Here is a 16,113-nt window from a genome sequence, read left to right on the forward strand (position 1 = left end):
TCGTTACTTAGCAACAGGCGGCCACTGCCCCACGGCCAGCCCAGAGACTCCCGTTTCGATATCAGGGGGGCCCCTCCTCCAATTGACAGTTTCCATTGTTTTTGCAAAGTTGAATGAAAATGAAGCCGGGTCAGGAAAAGAAATCAGCTGGAGGGCTTCCGAGTCGTTCAGCCAGTCTAGTCCAGTGGATACAGAGACAGACTTGAACCTGCGAGACCTGGGCTTTCAAGTTCGGATTTTTAAAAAATAATAATTAAATCAAAGCATGGCTATGATCAATATACTCCCCGTGGTAGCTATAAATGGAGCATCCATATGTAGGGTATGTGCCCCCCTCCATTTTCCCCTACAATGTTTGGAAAGAACAAGAAGTGGTTTTGAGCTTCCCAGGAGCAACTGAATAGTAGGATGCTGAACTAAGCGGACTGTCATCTGATCCAGTCCAGGAAGATTAACTAACTTCCACCTCTGCCATCACACCCCAAGTCTATCAGATGAGAACATGGGCTGCCTCACAGAGCATAGCTGTCAAGTGTCCCTTATTTGGCGGGACAGTCCCTTATACCAGCGCCATGTCCCGCTGCTGTCCCTTATTGATGAGGTTTCATTTGGCTGCTGGCTGGGCTTTCTGCCTTTGGCTCAGAGGGGCTCAGAAGTCGAACATACCTGTGCCCTGAAAATCCCTTATTTTGGCTGCTGATCCCTTATTTTCAAGGCTGCCGGTCCCTTATTGTCAAATCTGTAAGTTGACAGCTATGTCACAGTTATTGAGAAAGTGCAATAAAAGACTGCAAATTGTGAGTGCTGGGGTTGGGGAGGAGTTATTGGGTTTGGAGAGGGATGGTTCTTGTTTTTATTATGAGTTTTGTATTTTTATACTGTAAACTGTCCTGAGATATATGGATGAAGGGTGGCATAAAATTAAAATAAAATATAAAATAAATAAAGTAAAATAAGTAAATAGAAGGCAGCAGTAATAATTGTCTTGTTCAGTAGCCAATAAAGGCCACAGAGCAACAATTTTCAGAAGTGTGCATCACACTGGTTCAAGGAAGGTGGTTAATCTGGTTCCTTCTGTACATAGCCTTTTCAGTCACAGCCTTCAGTATTCTTCCATCACAGAAGCTTTGCAGGAAGAAATGAAGAATTCACCCTGAGCACCCGAGAAAGTAATCTAAACATACACCCCCGGAGCAAAGGCTACAGGAAGCACAAAACTTGAGTCCTCAGCTTTGATTTTGATTTCTAGCAACATGGGGAAACCTTGTGGGAATTTTGCTACAGATACGCACTCTTGAGACTTCACTTGGCAGCAAGTCCACAGAGGAAATGGGTCGACTTACTTCCGAGATGATGCAATGTGAGTGGGGGCTGCCTGCCCAAGTCACCCCATCACACAGAGACACCCTGAAACCTTGGTCTTGGCCCCCACCCAAAATATGTATATAGCTTGAAAACCTGCACACTCCCGGACAGGACCATTTAAAAACAACACATACATACAAATGCAATTTCATTTCACCTTGTTATAGCTCCCTTGTTCTCTAGATCAACTGTGACAATATCACATTAAAATCTGCTGTGGGCACAGTCCTGCCTAGAGTTCTCCCACCCCCACCCCCAATTAATGAGAGCCAAGGGCACACAGCACTTGAAAAAAGTGCTGTTCTGGCACCCAGGCCTTCAGATTAATGATCAACTTGGGGCCCCCCAATTACCACTGGTAGAACAATGGTTCAGCTTATAGGCTCTGGCAGACGCAGCCCTATCTTACTTGGGTACCCACAATGATGGGAGTCTAAACTACTCTTTTCTAGAAATCTCTCCCCCCCTGAAAACCCTCCAGTGCTTCAAAAACCTTACCATATTGGTAAGCCATACTGTGACCGTGCCCCGGCTATTGGCGCTGGGGCTGGCAAAGCCGTTTGACATCCGCAGCCTGAGAGCAAGAGAGCGTCTTAGCAAAACCACTTCAGCATCATTATGCGAGGCATGGGAAAAGCCACCATAATAGCAACAGGGCAAGGACACAGAAAACTTCAAGGCCTCACTTTCATGAATAGGCCTTTCAGGAGTCTCTCTTTAGTGAGCTCAGCTATTTTCTCTCACCCGTCCCCCATTTCCCCCCACCTTAACACAGCTACATTAGCAATAACAGAAGCCAAGCCGCTGAGCTTTGCAATCAGGTCCCGGGACTTAAAGAGGATGTTACCTCTGAAGTTTCACGGGCAATGAAACACAATCCAGAGACCCTAAAGAGATGCGAGACAAATGCTTCCACGAAGTGGGTCATCTAACTAGTATTAAACTGTGTGTTTTTTTTATAATTCCCACCACTGCTCCAGAACAACTCGTGTTTATACACAGGCAAGGTAGTGAGTTGGACGTGGGTGGCGCTGTGGGCTAAACCATAGAGCCTAGGACTTGCTGATCAGAAGGTTGGCGGTTCGAATCCCCGCGACGGGGTGAGCTCCCGTTGCTCGGTCCCTGCTCCTGCCAACCTAGCAGTTCGAAAGCACGTCAAAGTGCAAGTAGATAAATAGGTACCACTCCAGCGGGAAGGTAAACAGCGTTTCCGTGTGCTGCTCTGGTTCGCCAGAAGCGGCTTAGTCATGCTGTCCACATGACCCGAAAGCTGTACGCTGGCTCCCTCGGCCAGTAAAGTGAGATGAGCGTCGCAACCCCAGAGTCAGCCACGACTGGACCTAATGGTCAGGGGGTCCCTTTACCTTTAAGGTAGTGAGTGCCCTCTTAAGGAGCAGCGGCTGCCCAAATCACTAGGTCCATCGGACCTACTTCAAATGATTTACAACAGCTATGTCCAAAGTCTGTTTTAGGGGTCTAATCCGGCCCGCTGGTCAATTTAATCCCATGGCAGTATATGTCCTGGGGTAAAATCCTAAAAAAACAACAACCACAACTTTGGTCGGCCCTCACGCATGTTCACTTCATCAAATCTGGCCCTCTTTGGAAAAAGTTTGGGCACCCCTGCTTTACAAGCTTAGAGGCAGATATCGCATCGTAACCAGAGCCTAACTGGTATAAGGGCTCTGAGCAGCACAGCTTTTTAAAAAATGTGCAATTGAATGATTTATTTTTTTAATGGTAAGGCAACAGTGCACTTGATCTGTTTAATCAATGAGACTTGGACTTAACTGTCTCCATTCCAAGCTATTTAATTCCAGTTCGGTCTTTCCTAGTTTTCAGGAGCCATACAGGCAATACCAGAACACGCTAAAGCAGAACTGATCTCCACTTCACCCACTAAGCCACAAATCCAAACTTTTCTGCTTGTTCTTATCAGCACTACTCGCTTCTCTGGGGCACCCAGGGCAATTCATTGCATTATTCACCAGGAATCTGTCCTGTCTCCATTGCCCATGACCATGTTTGTGAGCACAGCAGAATGGAACAACTCCCTTCCCCCAGGGACTCACCCTCGTCCTCAGTTTGATAAAGGAATGGCTACGCCACGGAATAATCCAAATTCTAGCTCACCAGCAATAGGGCACTGCATGGACAACAAGTCTCTCTTTCGGAGAAGCTTCCGACTTAAGTGACCTTGCCAACGCGCCCCCAACAAGCTTCCGAATCGTTCCTTGGAAGAAGCCTGACCACCACTTGCTTAGAAAAGAAAACACCACGGGATGGATCTGCAGACAGCTTCTGGCCCCAGTAAATGCGAACAGAAAATGGCAGGCTTTCTTTGCATCTCTGCTTACCAAGAGACAGGAGTCTGATGCTGCCACATCTTGCATGTGAGCCTCTCAAAGTCATCATCGGCCAACAAGTCAGTGAGTGGTTAGACCCGGCATGTTAATTCTTAATGCATAATAATAATAATAAGACAACAGGGTAAAAGTACTGTTTGGTCAAGTCAGCTTTCAACCCATCCACTAGAAAGAATATTAGGATATTAGTGGTCATGTATTTTGAGTCCAATCTGCAATTACTTGTTATTATGATTATTGTTATTTATTAAATTTGTATACTTCCTTTCGTCTGTAGATCTTAGCGTGATTCACAGCAAACATTGTTCAACTTGAGCTGTGCGACTCTTTCGGTGAGTAATGTCTTAGCTAGAGACCCTTCAATTCCAACTGGTTTTTAAAAAAAAACCACAAAAACCCAACAGATTTCATATCTCTGAAATCTGCTTAATGCATTAATTGCGCTAACTCAGTTCTTGCTTTCAGCTCTACTGGTTAATTAAGTTGAATCCACACAAACAAGCCCTTATTATAAGACAGACCAGAATGAAAAGCTTGCTAAGGCCTTGTATTGCAAGCTGTTCTAAGCCAATTCATATTAGGCAGCTCCAGCACCACATAACCATTTTAATGATATTATAAGTAGATGCAGCACTCTTTCAAGTCTGTGTTACAAGACTAAGCTTCAATGGGCTATGCAATCAAACTGACAAAGCAACAATGAGACAGTGAATTTAAAATCAAAGCCCTGTGCCTTCCACATAAGCAAGGAACTCAGCACAGCCTAGTAAGTTTATTTCTGAAAGCAACAAGGTAAGATCTTGGAAAGCTATCGTTTATGCACAGCGTATATCACATAAGCAATTAATCAACATGCTCAGGCAACTCATTAATTGCAGATTAAAAATATGAATTTTTAATCACAGCTGTCCCTCTGTGAAATGGTGTTCAATGCTTATGATATTGTTGTAAACAACGACTCCGATAATACAGTTAAGATTTGCCACGTTATATGTGATTTGCCTGTGTCTGGCCAAGAAAAAATGGATTTAAATGACTTAAATTAAAGCTACCAAAACAAATCCTTACTTGGGCTGTTCCATGAAACAAACTATAAGCTTTTAGAATTGCCTGGTATATATAACCTATGCAAATTGCAGTTCATTTAAACATCGGTATTTTCAAAATGAGATATGGAGGCTCCAGGGTTTATGGAAGGTATTCATAACCAGCATTCTGAATACTTTGGGGTTTTCTGCAGCTACAGAGTGACATGGTTATTTTCCTGGATAAAATAAAAATAAAGACCGGATTGCAAAGTGTGACTCACTCAAACTGTGCGTTAAGAGGGGTATCTTGTGTCACCACAATCAACTATAGCACCACACAAGGGTGGGAGGTGGGGGGAATCTGAACATTAATTCTGAACACCTCAACTGTGACGAAGCCTTCAAAGGATGTTTCACACATAATATGACTCCCCCCACCCCAATCTTTCCTTTCCCCAGCTTTGCATCTGTTCATAAAAAGAGACCAAACACAACAACAAGCATTCCACCAGGTTTCTAACTTTGCATTCTGAATCAGGAGATTTCCAGAGCTGACTACCCTATAACAACCAGGATAAGTTATTTTTTCAGTAAACTGCTTCCTGTTCCATGGCTTCTTTGTTCATCCGAAAACTTCAGCATAACACTGCCTTTGAAGGCAGACAGTTTGTTTGCTTTAAATGCCATGGATGTGCCCTGAGAGCTTTGAAAGCCAAAACGAATCGAAGTCTGTACATACCGAAGACCTTGTTGTCCGGGCAGGAATTTAACAGCTGTTAAATGCAAGGGCTACGCAGGTATGGGATTTTTGGGGGGAGGGTGTATTTTATATTCATCCTATATATAATCCAGCATGGGTTAAAAATTAATACGCAAAAAAAGATTTCGCTTCATTTCATATGGGTCCCAATTTTAGTGTCAGAGACTGGGACCAGCGAGATCTGGCATGGTTTGGTCACCATCTTTTACCTTAACCTAGGATAAGATTAGGAAGATCTTGTATAATAATAATAAATAATAATAATTTATTATTTATACCCCGCCCATCTGGCTGGGCTTCCCCAGCCACTCTGGGCGGCTTCCAAAAGAATATTAAAATACTATAATACATCAAACATGCCTTGAGATCCTTGGAGGAAAGGGAAGAAATGAATATAACAAACCTGGGCAATGAAGCAGCAACCAGTGTTCATGCTAGAGCCTAGCCTAGGTTCTCACCAGGGCAATAAACATGCGCCTGGATTGCATTTCGTACCATTTCAGATGGGGACTCACGTGACTCAATGACTCTCCGTTCAAGAGATTCCCTTCACAAAGAAACGAGCATATCAGGTTGAAGAATTGTAGTCTACCTTCTTCCCCCAAACAGTAGTTTTCTATGTGAAGGGGTTTTTGTTTGTACTGAGCAGCATCAAACCACGCGAGCCCCCATTTCTGGTCTGAAGTATACCACTCAGACACATATTTAGCACCTCACAGAGAACGAGGCCTCACTGTATTAGAGAACTGTGAGGTTCAGATATGACAGAGCCATTCACCCCACCCAAAATATTTCACACACGCTTGCTTAGAAATCGAAGTCCCCTGAAGGGGGAAGAGAGCTTCCTCTGTTCCTAACTGATCGAGATACTTCCAAGCAGAGAAGCAAAGGATTAGGCTCCACAACCACAAACCGTGTTTTAAGTATATATTATAGTTAATCCAACACGCTGACCTGCCGCAAATGTATAAATGCCGAGTGAAATTAGTACCAACGTTTTAGATTACAGGAAAAGGCAGCTAAAAAACTTGCCCAAGCTTATCAAGCAAGTCTGTGGCATACACAAAATCTGAATTCAGGTTTCCCTAGTCCACCCAAGCTCAACACAAGCACACAATTCATGGAGTGTCGTGTTTCCTGTGTCCTCTTTTCAAGGCTGTAGGTATTTTTTCTGAACACAGTGCTGATGTTGGGGAAGCTGCAGCGAAGGATCTGAGGGAATTCTGCTGGAACTGGAGATGCCACAGGTGCCTCAGACATAATACAGATTTCATGGCAGAAAGACCTCTAGTTGCAGTTTGGTATTCAATATTAACTACCATTTATACAGCCTTTCGGATTCACTGCTTGTAATTTATTCAATCTTTTAGATTCCCAGAGCACATTTCAACCTTTTGCCCGTGCAAAAACTGTGTGTTCGCTCTCACCCATTTTATGGAGGGCGGTTACCAAGACCAAGAAACTGTGTCTTGTCCAAAACTACCCCAGAGATGAGACATGAGCCTCCAGCTCCCATAATCCACACCCAATCTCTCTATTCATAGGCTTTGACATGGCCACTCTTCTGGAATTTGGTTCTCTATAGCCAACGCAGCATAATTCTGCAAGCAGTGATACATTCCCAGCTGCCAATGTGAGCTCCCCTCCCCATTTCCATATCCAAGGCCAGTTCAAGAGTGTGGAGTTACTTCCACACCTCTCCATTTCATCACATGTGGCACGGTTTCTTTGCCACAGAAGCGCTAGCCCTTTTTCGAGGCACGCTAGATGCCCCATTTTCAAGCTTGCAAAAACAAATCTAGTATCTTGCACCAACTTTCCATTTGTTGTGGAACTCTCTGACCATTTTGATTCCTCTGCAAGTGACCAAGTCAATGAGGCCAAATATATATATACAGTGGTACCTTGGGTTACATATGCTTCAGGTTACATACGCTTAATAATAATAATAATACGCTTCAGGTTTCAGACTCTGCTAACCCAGAAAAAGTGCTACAGGTTAAGAACTTTGCTTCAGGATGAGAACAGAAATTGTGCTCCGGCAGCGTGGCGGCAGCAGGAGGCCCCGTTAGCTAAAGTGGTGCTTCAGGTTAAGAACAGTTTCAGGTTAAGAACGGACCTGCGGAACGAATTAAGTTCTTAAACTGAGGTACCACTGTACAGTATATATTTAAAGACCAGCCTGAGCCCCCAGGAGAAGGGCAAAAACAAACTAAATAAACCGTGTCTTGGTGCTGGTTCACACTGGGGAAGCTAAAGGCACACTGCTGCTGTGACCCAGAGGTATTTTAGATTGTTAAGAGTAAACTGCTGAACTGTCATTCAGCCCAAACTTTAGACTGCCTCAAAAACCATTGCAAATCTGGGGGCGGTGGAGAAACCGAACCTTGTCCCACCCCTGGCAGCCAGTCATGTCCCTCGGATTAACGTGAGTTTGGATTAACAGCGACCTCCTTTTGCTTGCAGGACACTTTTCTTCCTTTCCTGCGCCAAGCAACCCCTTGACCCGGCACAGATTGTCCTGCTCTCTCTCCTCTCCAACGCCTTCCAGCCCAGGCCTCCCCCTTCCCAGCCCCCACGCTCTCCTGAATATAAACAGACTCTTGTCACACACTCCATCAGCTGTTTGGGTTGCTCCGCCCAAGCCTCAGTTTCCGGGTAGTAACAGAACAGCCAATCGGCTGACTCGCAGGCTCCGTCCGGAGGCCTTTTGCCTGCAAACACTTTTCCAAAACAAGCAGTCCCTGGGTTCCTCCGGAGCAAGAAGGGAAGCTAAGAACCATAAAATAAATAAATAAAGGGGGTGCTAGAAAGAGGAGAGAGGCATTCCTCCAGATTTGGAACTTTAAAAGATCATTGATGCCAGTTCTTGGAGATTTAGGACACCTTAGCCAGGACTAGAAAGGTGTTGAGAGTTGCCTTTTTTATATTAAAAACCCCCAACACATTCTATTAGTAACTCTGCAATGCAAGAAAGGAACTCAACAACAAGTCAGCAAAGACAAAAAAAAAAAAAAAAGGCTGGAGCTGCGATTCCCCCCACAAGGTTGAAATGCAACACACACAAGCTTCTCATTTCTTTCAAAGGTTTGCACAATGTTTAGAGAAGCGTCCAAAAAAGCAACCGGGTGACTCAGAGTTTCAGATCACCGTCATGCAATTACCAAGACGAGGTTCATTTCTTTTTAGCTAACAACTCACCCATGTAATACAGGACATTGGCCAACCAACCTCTCCCTCTCTGGGTTGCACAGATGTGAGTACACAAGGCCAAAACACGGGGTGGGGGAATGACAGCAGCACCACCACCACCCCACCAAACCTGTCAGAGCAGTTAAGTCGACAGCTGCAGACACTTTCTGTGGGGCCATGCCTTCGCTCCCCACCCTATATCCCCAAGTTAGTCAGAGGCTGCAAATCAAGACGAGAGGCAAAGAGGTACTTTGAAAGGAGGAGAGACAGTCCTAAAAGAAGCAGCAGCATACAAGGGGCACAAGTTGAGGAGTGAGCAAACTTCATAGATAAATTAAGGCTGCTCTCCTAAGCACAAAATGACTTGGGAGCAATCCCCCAATGAAAGCAACACGACTTCCAAGTAAACAGGGAGGACTAGGCTGGGTCACAGTTGCTGTGGCCTGCATACCCAAAACACTGACTGCACAGATGCCGAAGGAAAGCCACAGGAAACGAAAAGACCTATTTGCTCATCACACTCACAGGACACAGTGAGTCCACATCACTTAAAATACCAGGAATGATAATAAGAACTCTGGTTTGAGGTCTTTTTTTAGCCGTTTAGTTTGTTTCTTTTGTCAAACAGAAGGATCGGCAGCTAACCATGAACCGGAGAGGAATGCCAGGCTATTCGCTGTTCTCCTATCCACCATCAAATTAAAGAGCAACCACAGTACCAATAAGCCAAATGAAGTCATTTTTTAAAGAAAAACAACCCCTGCTCTTTGTCTCCTAAAATGCTATGATCTTTCAACATGCCAGCTACCAAGTGAAGAGAAAGTGGGGGTGGGGGAGGCAAAAAAGAAAAAGGATACACTACCAGGAGGTCACAGTGGGCCTCATCGCTCCATAATCCGGCTGCCTTTTCGAAATTTATATATAATGAGAATCTCTTTTTTTTTTGTCACTGAACAGCTGGAGTTCTATCTAGCCTCCCCCCTCAAACCAGTAAAAATTAACCATCGAATGAAGTTTGTATCCGAGGAAGGATATGTCATGCATATGCAACTGAAGCAGAGGATAAAAATAGCTTTGATTCCACAGCAATCACAAGCCACTTCCTATTTATTAAAAACAACATTTTTAAAGGGGCAATCTATAGACAGTTATCAAACACAGGCTTTGTGCTTTCAAAAATGTGCAGACAGACAGTTAAGCAAGAGACTGGGGAACTCGCTGAGCAGCGTCAACAATTGACTATAATAATTTCACCCCAGCAGGCCTAATCTAAACAAGTTTGTTTATCTCTGGAAACTAAATGCTATTTGTAACCCTCTCACCCTTCTACATAGTTAATTCCTTCCCGATTAAATTCTCCTGGGGGAGGTTAACACATTCAATAAACATATCTGAACGCATTTCAGTTGGCTATGTCAACGCCAACCCATCTTTCCTTCCCTCCCCACCACCTGATAAACAGAACTATTAATAAACCTATTCTATACGCAAATTCACTGCACTATTTCAGAAGCTTCACAATCTTCAAATATGCACACAGGGACAAGGTAACATTCTACTGAGAGGCAAGAACAAAACATAATTTGGAAAACAAAAACAGATCCTTTACGAAGGGATAAAAGGAAATCTTCACCGAACTGAAGTGTTACATAAACAAAACCAGCAGCACAAAAAAAGAAAAATGGGTGATGGATTTCTACGGCATTTCGATTCTTTTTCTCCACTATTACTACTTCAATGTTGTTCTCCAGGTGCTCCCACCCGCATTAACTGCCCCCCTCCCCCCAGCTGGCATCAGAAGCTTCCCGAACAGCAGACTAAAACTGGATTGAGTAAATAGTAACACACCACCAGAAGCTGATCACTGGATTGCTAACTGTCAACAACTACCCTCCCTTCTCTCCCCAGCTAAATCTGGCCCATTGCCCCCCACCCCACAAAGCATGTATTAATTCTGGTTGGGGAGGGGGAAAGAGAGCACATCTGATTCAGTGTGTGTAGAGGGAGTTGTATTATTATTCAAGCATTGTCACAATACCTGAAAGGGGGAGCACTGACTCTGGTCACAATCATTATTGAGGCAGACAGAGAATAAGTGCTTCCCCCCCACTGCCTATATTGTTTCCCTACGAAAATATTTTGGGATTCCTCTCCCAAGACAAAGGGGATTTATTTATGGAAGGCAACAAGGGGTCCTGATCACCTCAAGAGAGTCTGGCTTCAGACACAGGCCTCTACAGCCCCCCCCCAATCCGCCAAAAGAACCAGTTTCTTTGGGGAGAGAGAAGAAAGAACGGATTTGAAGAGGTCTATATTTGGGGGCAAGGAAGAGGAGGGTAGGGAATGAGTTCCTGAACCCCCCATTAAAAAATACTAGAATGAAAAGTCCCCAACTGTGTTCTCATTTCTCAAAGGGGGGTATCTGAAGGCCTCATTTTACCTAAAAATGAGATATCCCTTCAATGGTATGATGGCATTGTTGGGGTTTTGGGGGGGGGAGAAAAGATTTTGCTCTGTCTATACCTGGGGTGCCTCATCTCTCTCCTCCCCCCATTTCCTAGAGCCAACAAGAACAAAAAAATAAAATCACCTGGAGCTGCTTACTACTCTCCAGGAGTTGCAAGTCTCTTCCCCTCCCCTAAGATTATTGGGGTGCCCTCACTCTCCAACCCTATTCTAAACATCTTACTCTGGAGAAGGCTGCTTTCTGCTAATGGGTGGTGCTGAGAATAATTCTATTCTCCTGCTGGTGAAAAGGAGAGGGAAGGGCTTTTTTCTCCTGAACCCCCATATTCCAGGAAAGCCTTTGTACACTCCTCAGTTCTAAGGGGTCCGTGATTCTGCGCCCCTCACCTGGAACTGGAGGCAGGGAAAGGGAGAGAAGCAAAGCAGAACAGAAACAATGATCGTTCATCTATTCTCTGCAATGGAATAGGCATTCATCTTCAGCAAGTGGAGGGCACTGCCCCCCACCCCCCCCAAAAAAAGTACCTGCTTTCTCCCCATCATTCCTTGGCCTTGTGGAGGAAGGAAACCTATTCTCTAGACCCCCACCCACCAATATGAAGTTCTATTTAAGACACCCAGTCCAGTTTTTTTAAGGGGGGCCCCCTGTCTCTCCCTGCCCCCCAACCATTCCAACAAAGTCTTCATTTATCTCCTGATTCCTGCCTCTCACTAACTGCCCCTCAACTGTGTGTGTCTGTGCCTTGCTCCCCAATACATTCCAGAATGGGGGGCTGCCCCCCATTTTACCTGCCTTTGCCGCCCCCCTCACAACCCCCCCACTCTCCAGGTAAGGATACAGCTTGACCACGTCGGTGTCCATCCGCCTCTTGCCCGGGCTGGGGGAGGACATGGTGGCCCCCCGGCCGGCGGCCCCTCTCGGGCGGAGTCTGGAGCTGCCTCTCTTGTCCTGTCAGGACCCCTTTTCCGCTGGGGGAGGTGGGGGGCGCTTCAGGAGGTGGGGGTCCGAGCCCCGCTCTGCGCCTGCGCGGAGGCCTCTCCCCCCCCCCCCGCCGCCCGAGCCCTTCTCGCCTCCGCGGCCCCTCCCTTCACGAGCCGGCTCTTCCTGCCCCGCGGGCTTCCCCCCTCCTCCGCGTCTCTCCTCAGCCTCAGCTTCCTGACCCCCCTCACAGCTTCCTGCGCCCTCCCGCTCCCGGATTGCTGCTCCTGCTCCGGCCGCTGCCTCGGCTCTGCCGAAGCCTCTCTCTGGACCCCTGACGTCACCCACAGTGACCTCACCGAACGGCCCGCTCCGGATTGGGCCAGGCCCCGCGTGACGCGGAGAGACGCGCCGGGCCCCGCCCCGCAAGCCCGCCTCCCTCGCCGCTCGGCATGCCGGGAGGTGTAGTCCGCCGGGCCTGAGGCGAAGTCGGGCAGCTGAGGCGAAGGAGAAGCTGCCCGCCGCGTTATTAGGCCCGCCGACTGGTTCGGCCCGTCGAGGGTTCGAGACCCCGGTTCCCGCCCGCCCTCTCAGAGCCTGGCTTTTTAAATTAAGCCCATATAACCATTTCTCCAGGCGGAGGTTCATGTCTGAATGCTCGGCCCTGGGTGGTGAGGGCATCTGAGCATGTGCAGAGCACTTTGCAGGGCGGCACTCCACAAATGGCAGGCTTGAGGCCCGGAGCCTGTTTTCATTAACTGAGAGCCAGTGGTGGTGCGGTGCTTGGACTGTGCGACTAGGACCTGGGAGAGATCTGGGTTCGAATCTCCACCACTCGGCCGTGAAGGTCCCGGGCGGATGGTCACAGCCTCTCTCTCTGACCTATCGCACAGGGTTGTCGTGCTCTGCCAACTGAGCCAGGCATGGGCAAATCCCATGATCCCTAGCTAACAGGACCAGTGGTCAGGGATGATGGGAGGCGCAGGTCAATTCTGTGTCCAGGGCAGCTGTCTGCCAGCTCCATCTGGTACGCAGGATGAGACCCTACCTGCCCACAGTCTCGCCAGAGTGGTGCATGCTCTGGTTATCTCCCGCTTGGACTACTGCAGTGCGCTCTATGTGGGGCTGCCTTTGAAGGTGACCCAGAAACTACAACTAATCCAGAATGCGGCAGCTAGACTGGTCACTGGGAGCGGCCGCCGAGACCACATAACACTGGTCTTGAAAGACCTACACTGGCTCCCAGTACGTTTCCGAGAACAATTCAAAGTGTTGGTGCTGACCTTGAAAGCCCTAAACGGCCTCAGCCCAGTAGACCTCAAAGAGCGGTGAAGGTCCTGTGTGAGTGCCTGGAGGCGGTTGGAGGATGGATGGCGGCTAACAGATTGAGGTTGAATCCTGACAAGACAGAAGTACTGTTTTAGGGGAACAGGGGGCGGGTGGGTGTGGAAGACTCCCTGGTCCTGAATGGGGCAACTCTGCCCCTGAAGGACCAGGTGCGCAGCCTGGGAGTCATTTTGGACTCACAGCTGTCCATGGAGGCGCAGGTTAATTCTGTGTCCAGGGCAGCTGTTTATCAGCTCCATCTGGTATGCAGGATGAGACCTTACCTGCCCGCAGACCATCTGGCCAGAGTGGTGCATGCTCTGGTTATCTCCCCCTTGGACTACTGCAATGCGCTCTATGTGGGGCTACCTTTGAAGGTGACCCAGAAACTACAACTAATTCAAAATGCGGCAGCTAGACTGGTGACTGGGAGCGGCCACCGAGACCACATACCAGTCTTGAAAGACCTACATTAGCTCCCAGTACGTTTCCGAGCACAATTCAAAGTGTTGGTGCTGACCTTGAAAGCCCTAAACGGTCCAGTATATCTGAAGGAGCGTCTCCACCCGCATCGTTCTGCCTGGACACTGAGGTCCAGCGCCGAGGGCCTTCTGGCGGTTCCGTCGCTGAGAGAAGCCAAGTTACAGGGAACCAGGCAGAGGGCCTTCTCGGTGTTGGCACCTGCCCTGTGGAACGCCCTCCTACCAGATGTCAAAGAGAACAACAACTACCAGACTTTTAGAAGACATCTGAAGGCAGCCCTGTTCAGGGAAGCTTTTAATGTTTAACAGACTACTGTATTTTAATACTTTGTTGGAAGCCGCCCAGAGTGGCTGGGGAAACCCAGCCAGATGGGCAGGATATAAATAATAAATTCTATTCTATGGGAATTGTAGCCCCAAAACATCTGGAGGACCGAGGTTGCCTATGCCTGAACTAAGCCCTCACAAGACTCTTTTAATATCTCATGATCCTGGGTTCAAGCTCCATGCTGGGAAAAAGTTTCCTGCATGGCAGGGGGGTTGGACTAGATGACCCTCAGGACCCTTTTCAACTATGATTCTAGGAGAGAGGGAGAACCATGAACCCCACCTTGACTTCCTTGGAGAAAAAGGCGGTGATATAAATGCAGTAAATAAATAAATAGCAGAGTGATCTAATTCCTCTCTACATCTCCTGATTGATTGGCAAAAAGAGGGTCACTGAGCACATGTCGTCCGTCCCCGAACCTGGGTCTAGGATAAGAAAGTAGAGTTTCCTTCTTTTTCTGAAGGTCTTGTTTTGGAAAACTAGGCCTCTTGCAAGTGTGCTTCAGATTCAGTGGAGGCGAGTCAGTGAAATAAAGTATTACTCTTATTTACTGCATTCAATTTGTATACCACCCTTCATCCAAAGATCCGAGTGGCTCATAACAGAAAAATGCAATATGAGAATACAAAATACAGTGGTACCTCGTGTTAAGTACTTAATTCGTTCTGGAGGTCCGTTCTTAACCTGAAACTGTTCTTAACCTGAAGCACCACTTTAGCTAATGGGGCCTCCTGCTGCCGCCACACGATTTCTGTTCTCATCGTGAAACAAAGTTCTTAACCTGAAGCACTATTTCTGGGTTAGCAGAGTCTGTAACCTGAAGCGTATGTAACCTGAAGCGCCTGTAACCCGAGGTACCACTGTACATAATGCAAAAGCAAATCAATAACACACACACACAGCCTCCTACAAACACATTTAAAAAGCATAAAATAAAATACTATATCAGTTTGGGAAGAACTGCTACTGACTCAGAGCAGAAAGCAAAGTCTTAAATGCATTGTTTTAAAGTCGCGATTTTAAGAGTCCTTTTGGATGAATTGAGGTTGCAGCCTGGCCATTTGAGGTCCAGGCCAGCTGCCCAACCTAAATGCTGGTAAAAGTAAGCTATTGCTGTCATAACACTGATTGGCTGTTGGGCAGCAGCGGGGATGACATCATAGAATTGTAAAGTGGGAAGGCATCCCCAAAGGTCATCTGGTCCAACCCCCTGCGACACAGGAATCAGCAGCTGGAGAATCCATGACTGATGACCATCCAACCTCTGCTCAGAAACCTCCAACGAAGGAGAGTCCATCACCTTCTGAGGGAGCCCGTCCTGCTGTCAAACAGCTCTTAACCATCAGGAAGGTGAGTCTGAATTTCCTTGTAATTTGAATCCATTGGGTCGAATCCTCCCTTCTGGAACAGCAGAAAACAAGGCCATTCCGTGTGGAAACGTGGCAGCCCTTCTGGTGGGAATAACTCTCGGAAACTGAGTTTGGGACCCCTCCCCTTTATCCCTAATATTTGTTTGTTTGTTTTTTCCAAAAAAAAAATGGTTTTCTCTTATAACACATAGACATAAACACAAAAGAAAAACATTACACTTAACACAACATAAAAACATAACAACAAAAAACCAAAAGAATTTTTTCTTCTTGTTTCCTGGTATATTTACATTGCTAAAAGACTTCCTTGATACCCTCCAATCTGAGTTTCATCATATCACTTATTTAGCAGTTCCCAATTTCATATTTATAACACCAATATCTTTTTTTCAAATACAAATTTCTTATCTTTACTTCCTGTTGTAATCCATAATACTCACTATTATTAATCTTTTTCTATCCCTCAGCCTAATCTGTTACTTCTAGGAATTTCTTAATATCTTATATTACA

At 46.5% G+C, this 16,113-nt stretch overlaps 1 protein-coding gene across 2 annotated transcripts in view; it reads right to left on the reverse strand.

The window, feature by feature from the left end:
* Positions 1 to 12,413, reverse strand: part of UBE2H (ubiquitin conjugating enzyme E2 H) — a 65,518-nt gene extending 53,105 nt beyond the window's left edge. Inside the window, exon 1 of one of the 2 annotated variants that reach the window (XM_083461636.1) lies at positions 12,017 to 12,413. In XM_083461636.1, the coding sequence (XP_083317762.1) occupies positions 12,017 to 12,069 (53 nt within the window). In that variant the 5' untranslated portion in view covers positions 12,070 to 12,413. Of the gene's footprint in view, positions 1 to 9,568; positions 10,574 to 12,016 lie in introns of those variants that run through there. The other variant, XM_083461637.1, reaches the window with a different exon arrangement.
* Positions 12,414 to 16,113: the final 3,700 nt, after the last annotated feature.

The sequence above is a fragment of the Podarcis liolepis genome, assembly GCF_965112155.1.
Source record: "Podarcis liolepis genome assembly, chromosome: 10".
Taxonomy (NCBI): Eukaryota; Metazoa; Chordata; class Lepidosauria; order Squamata; family Lacertidae; genus Podarcis; species Podarcis liolepis.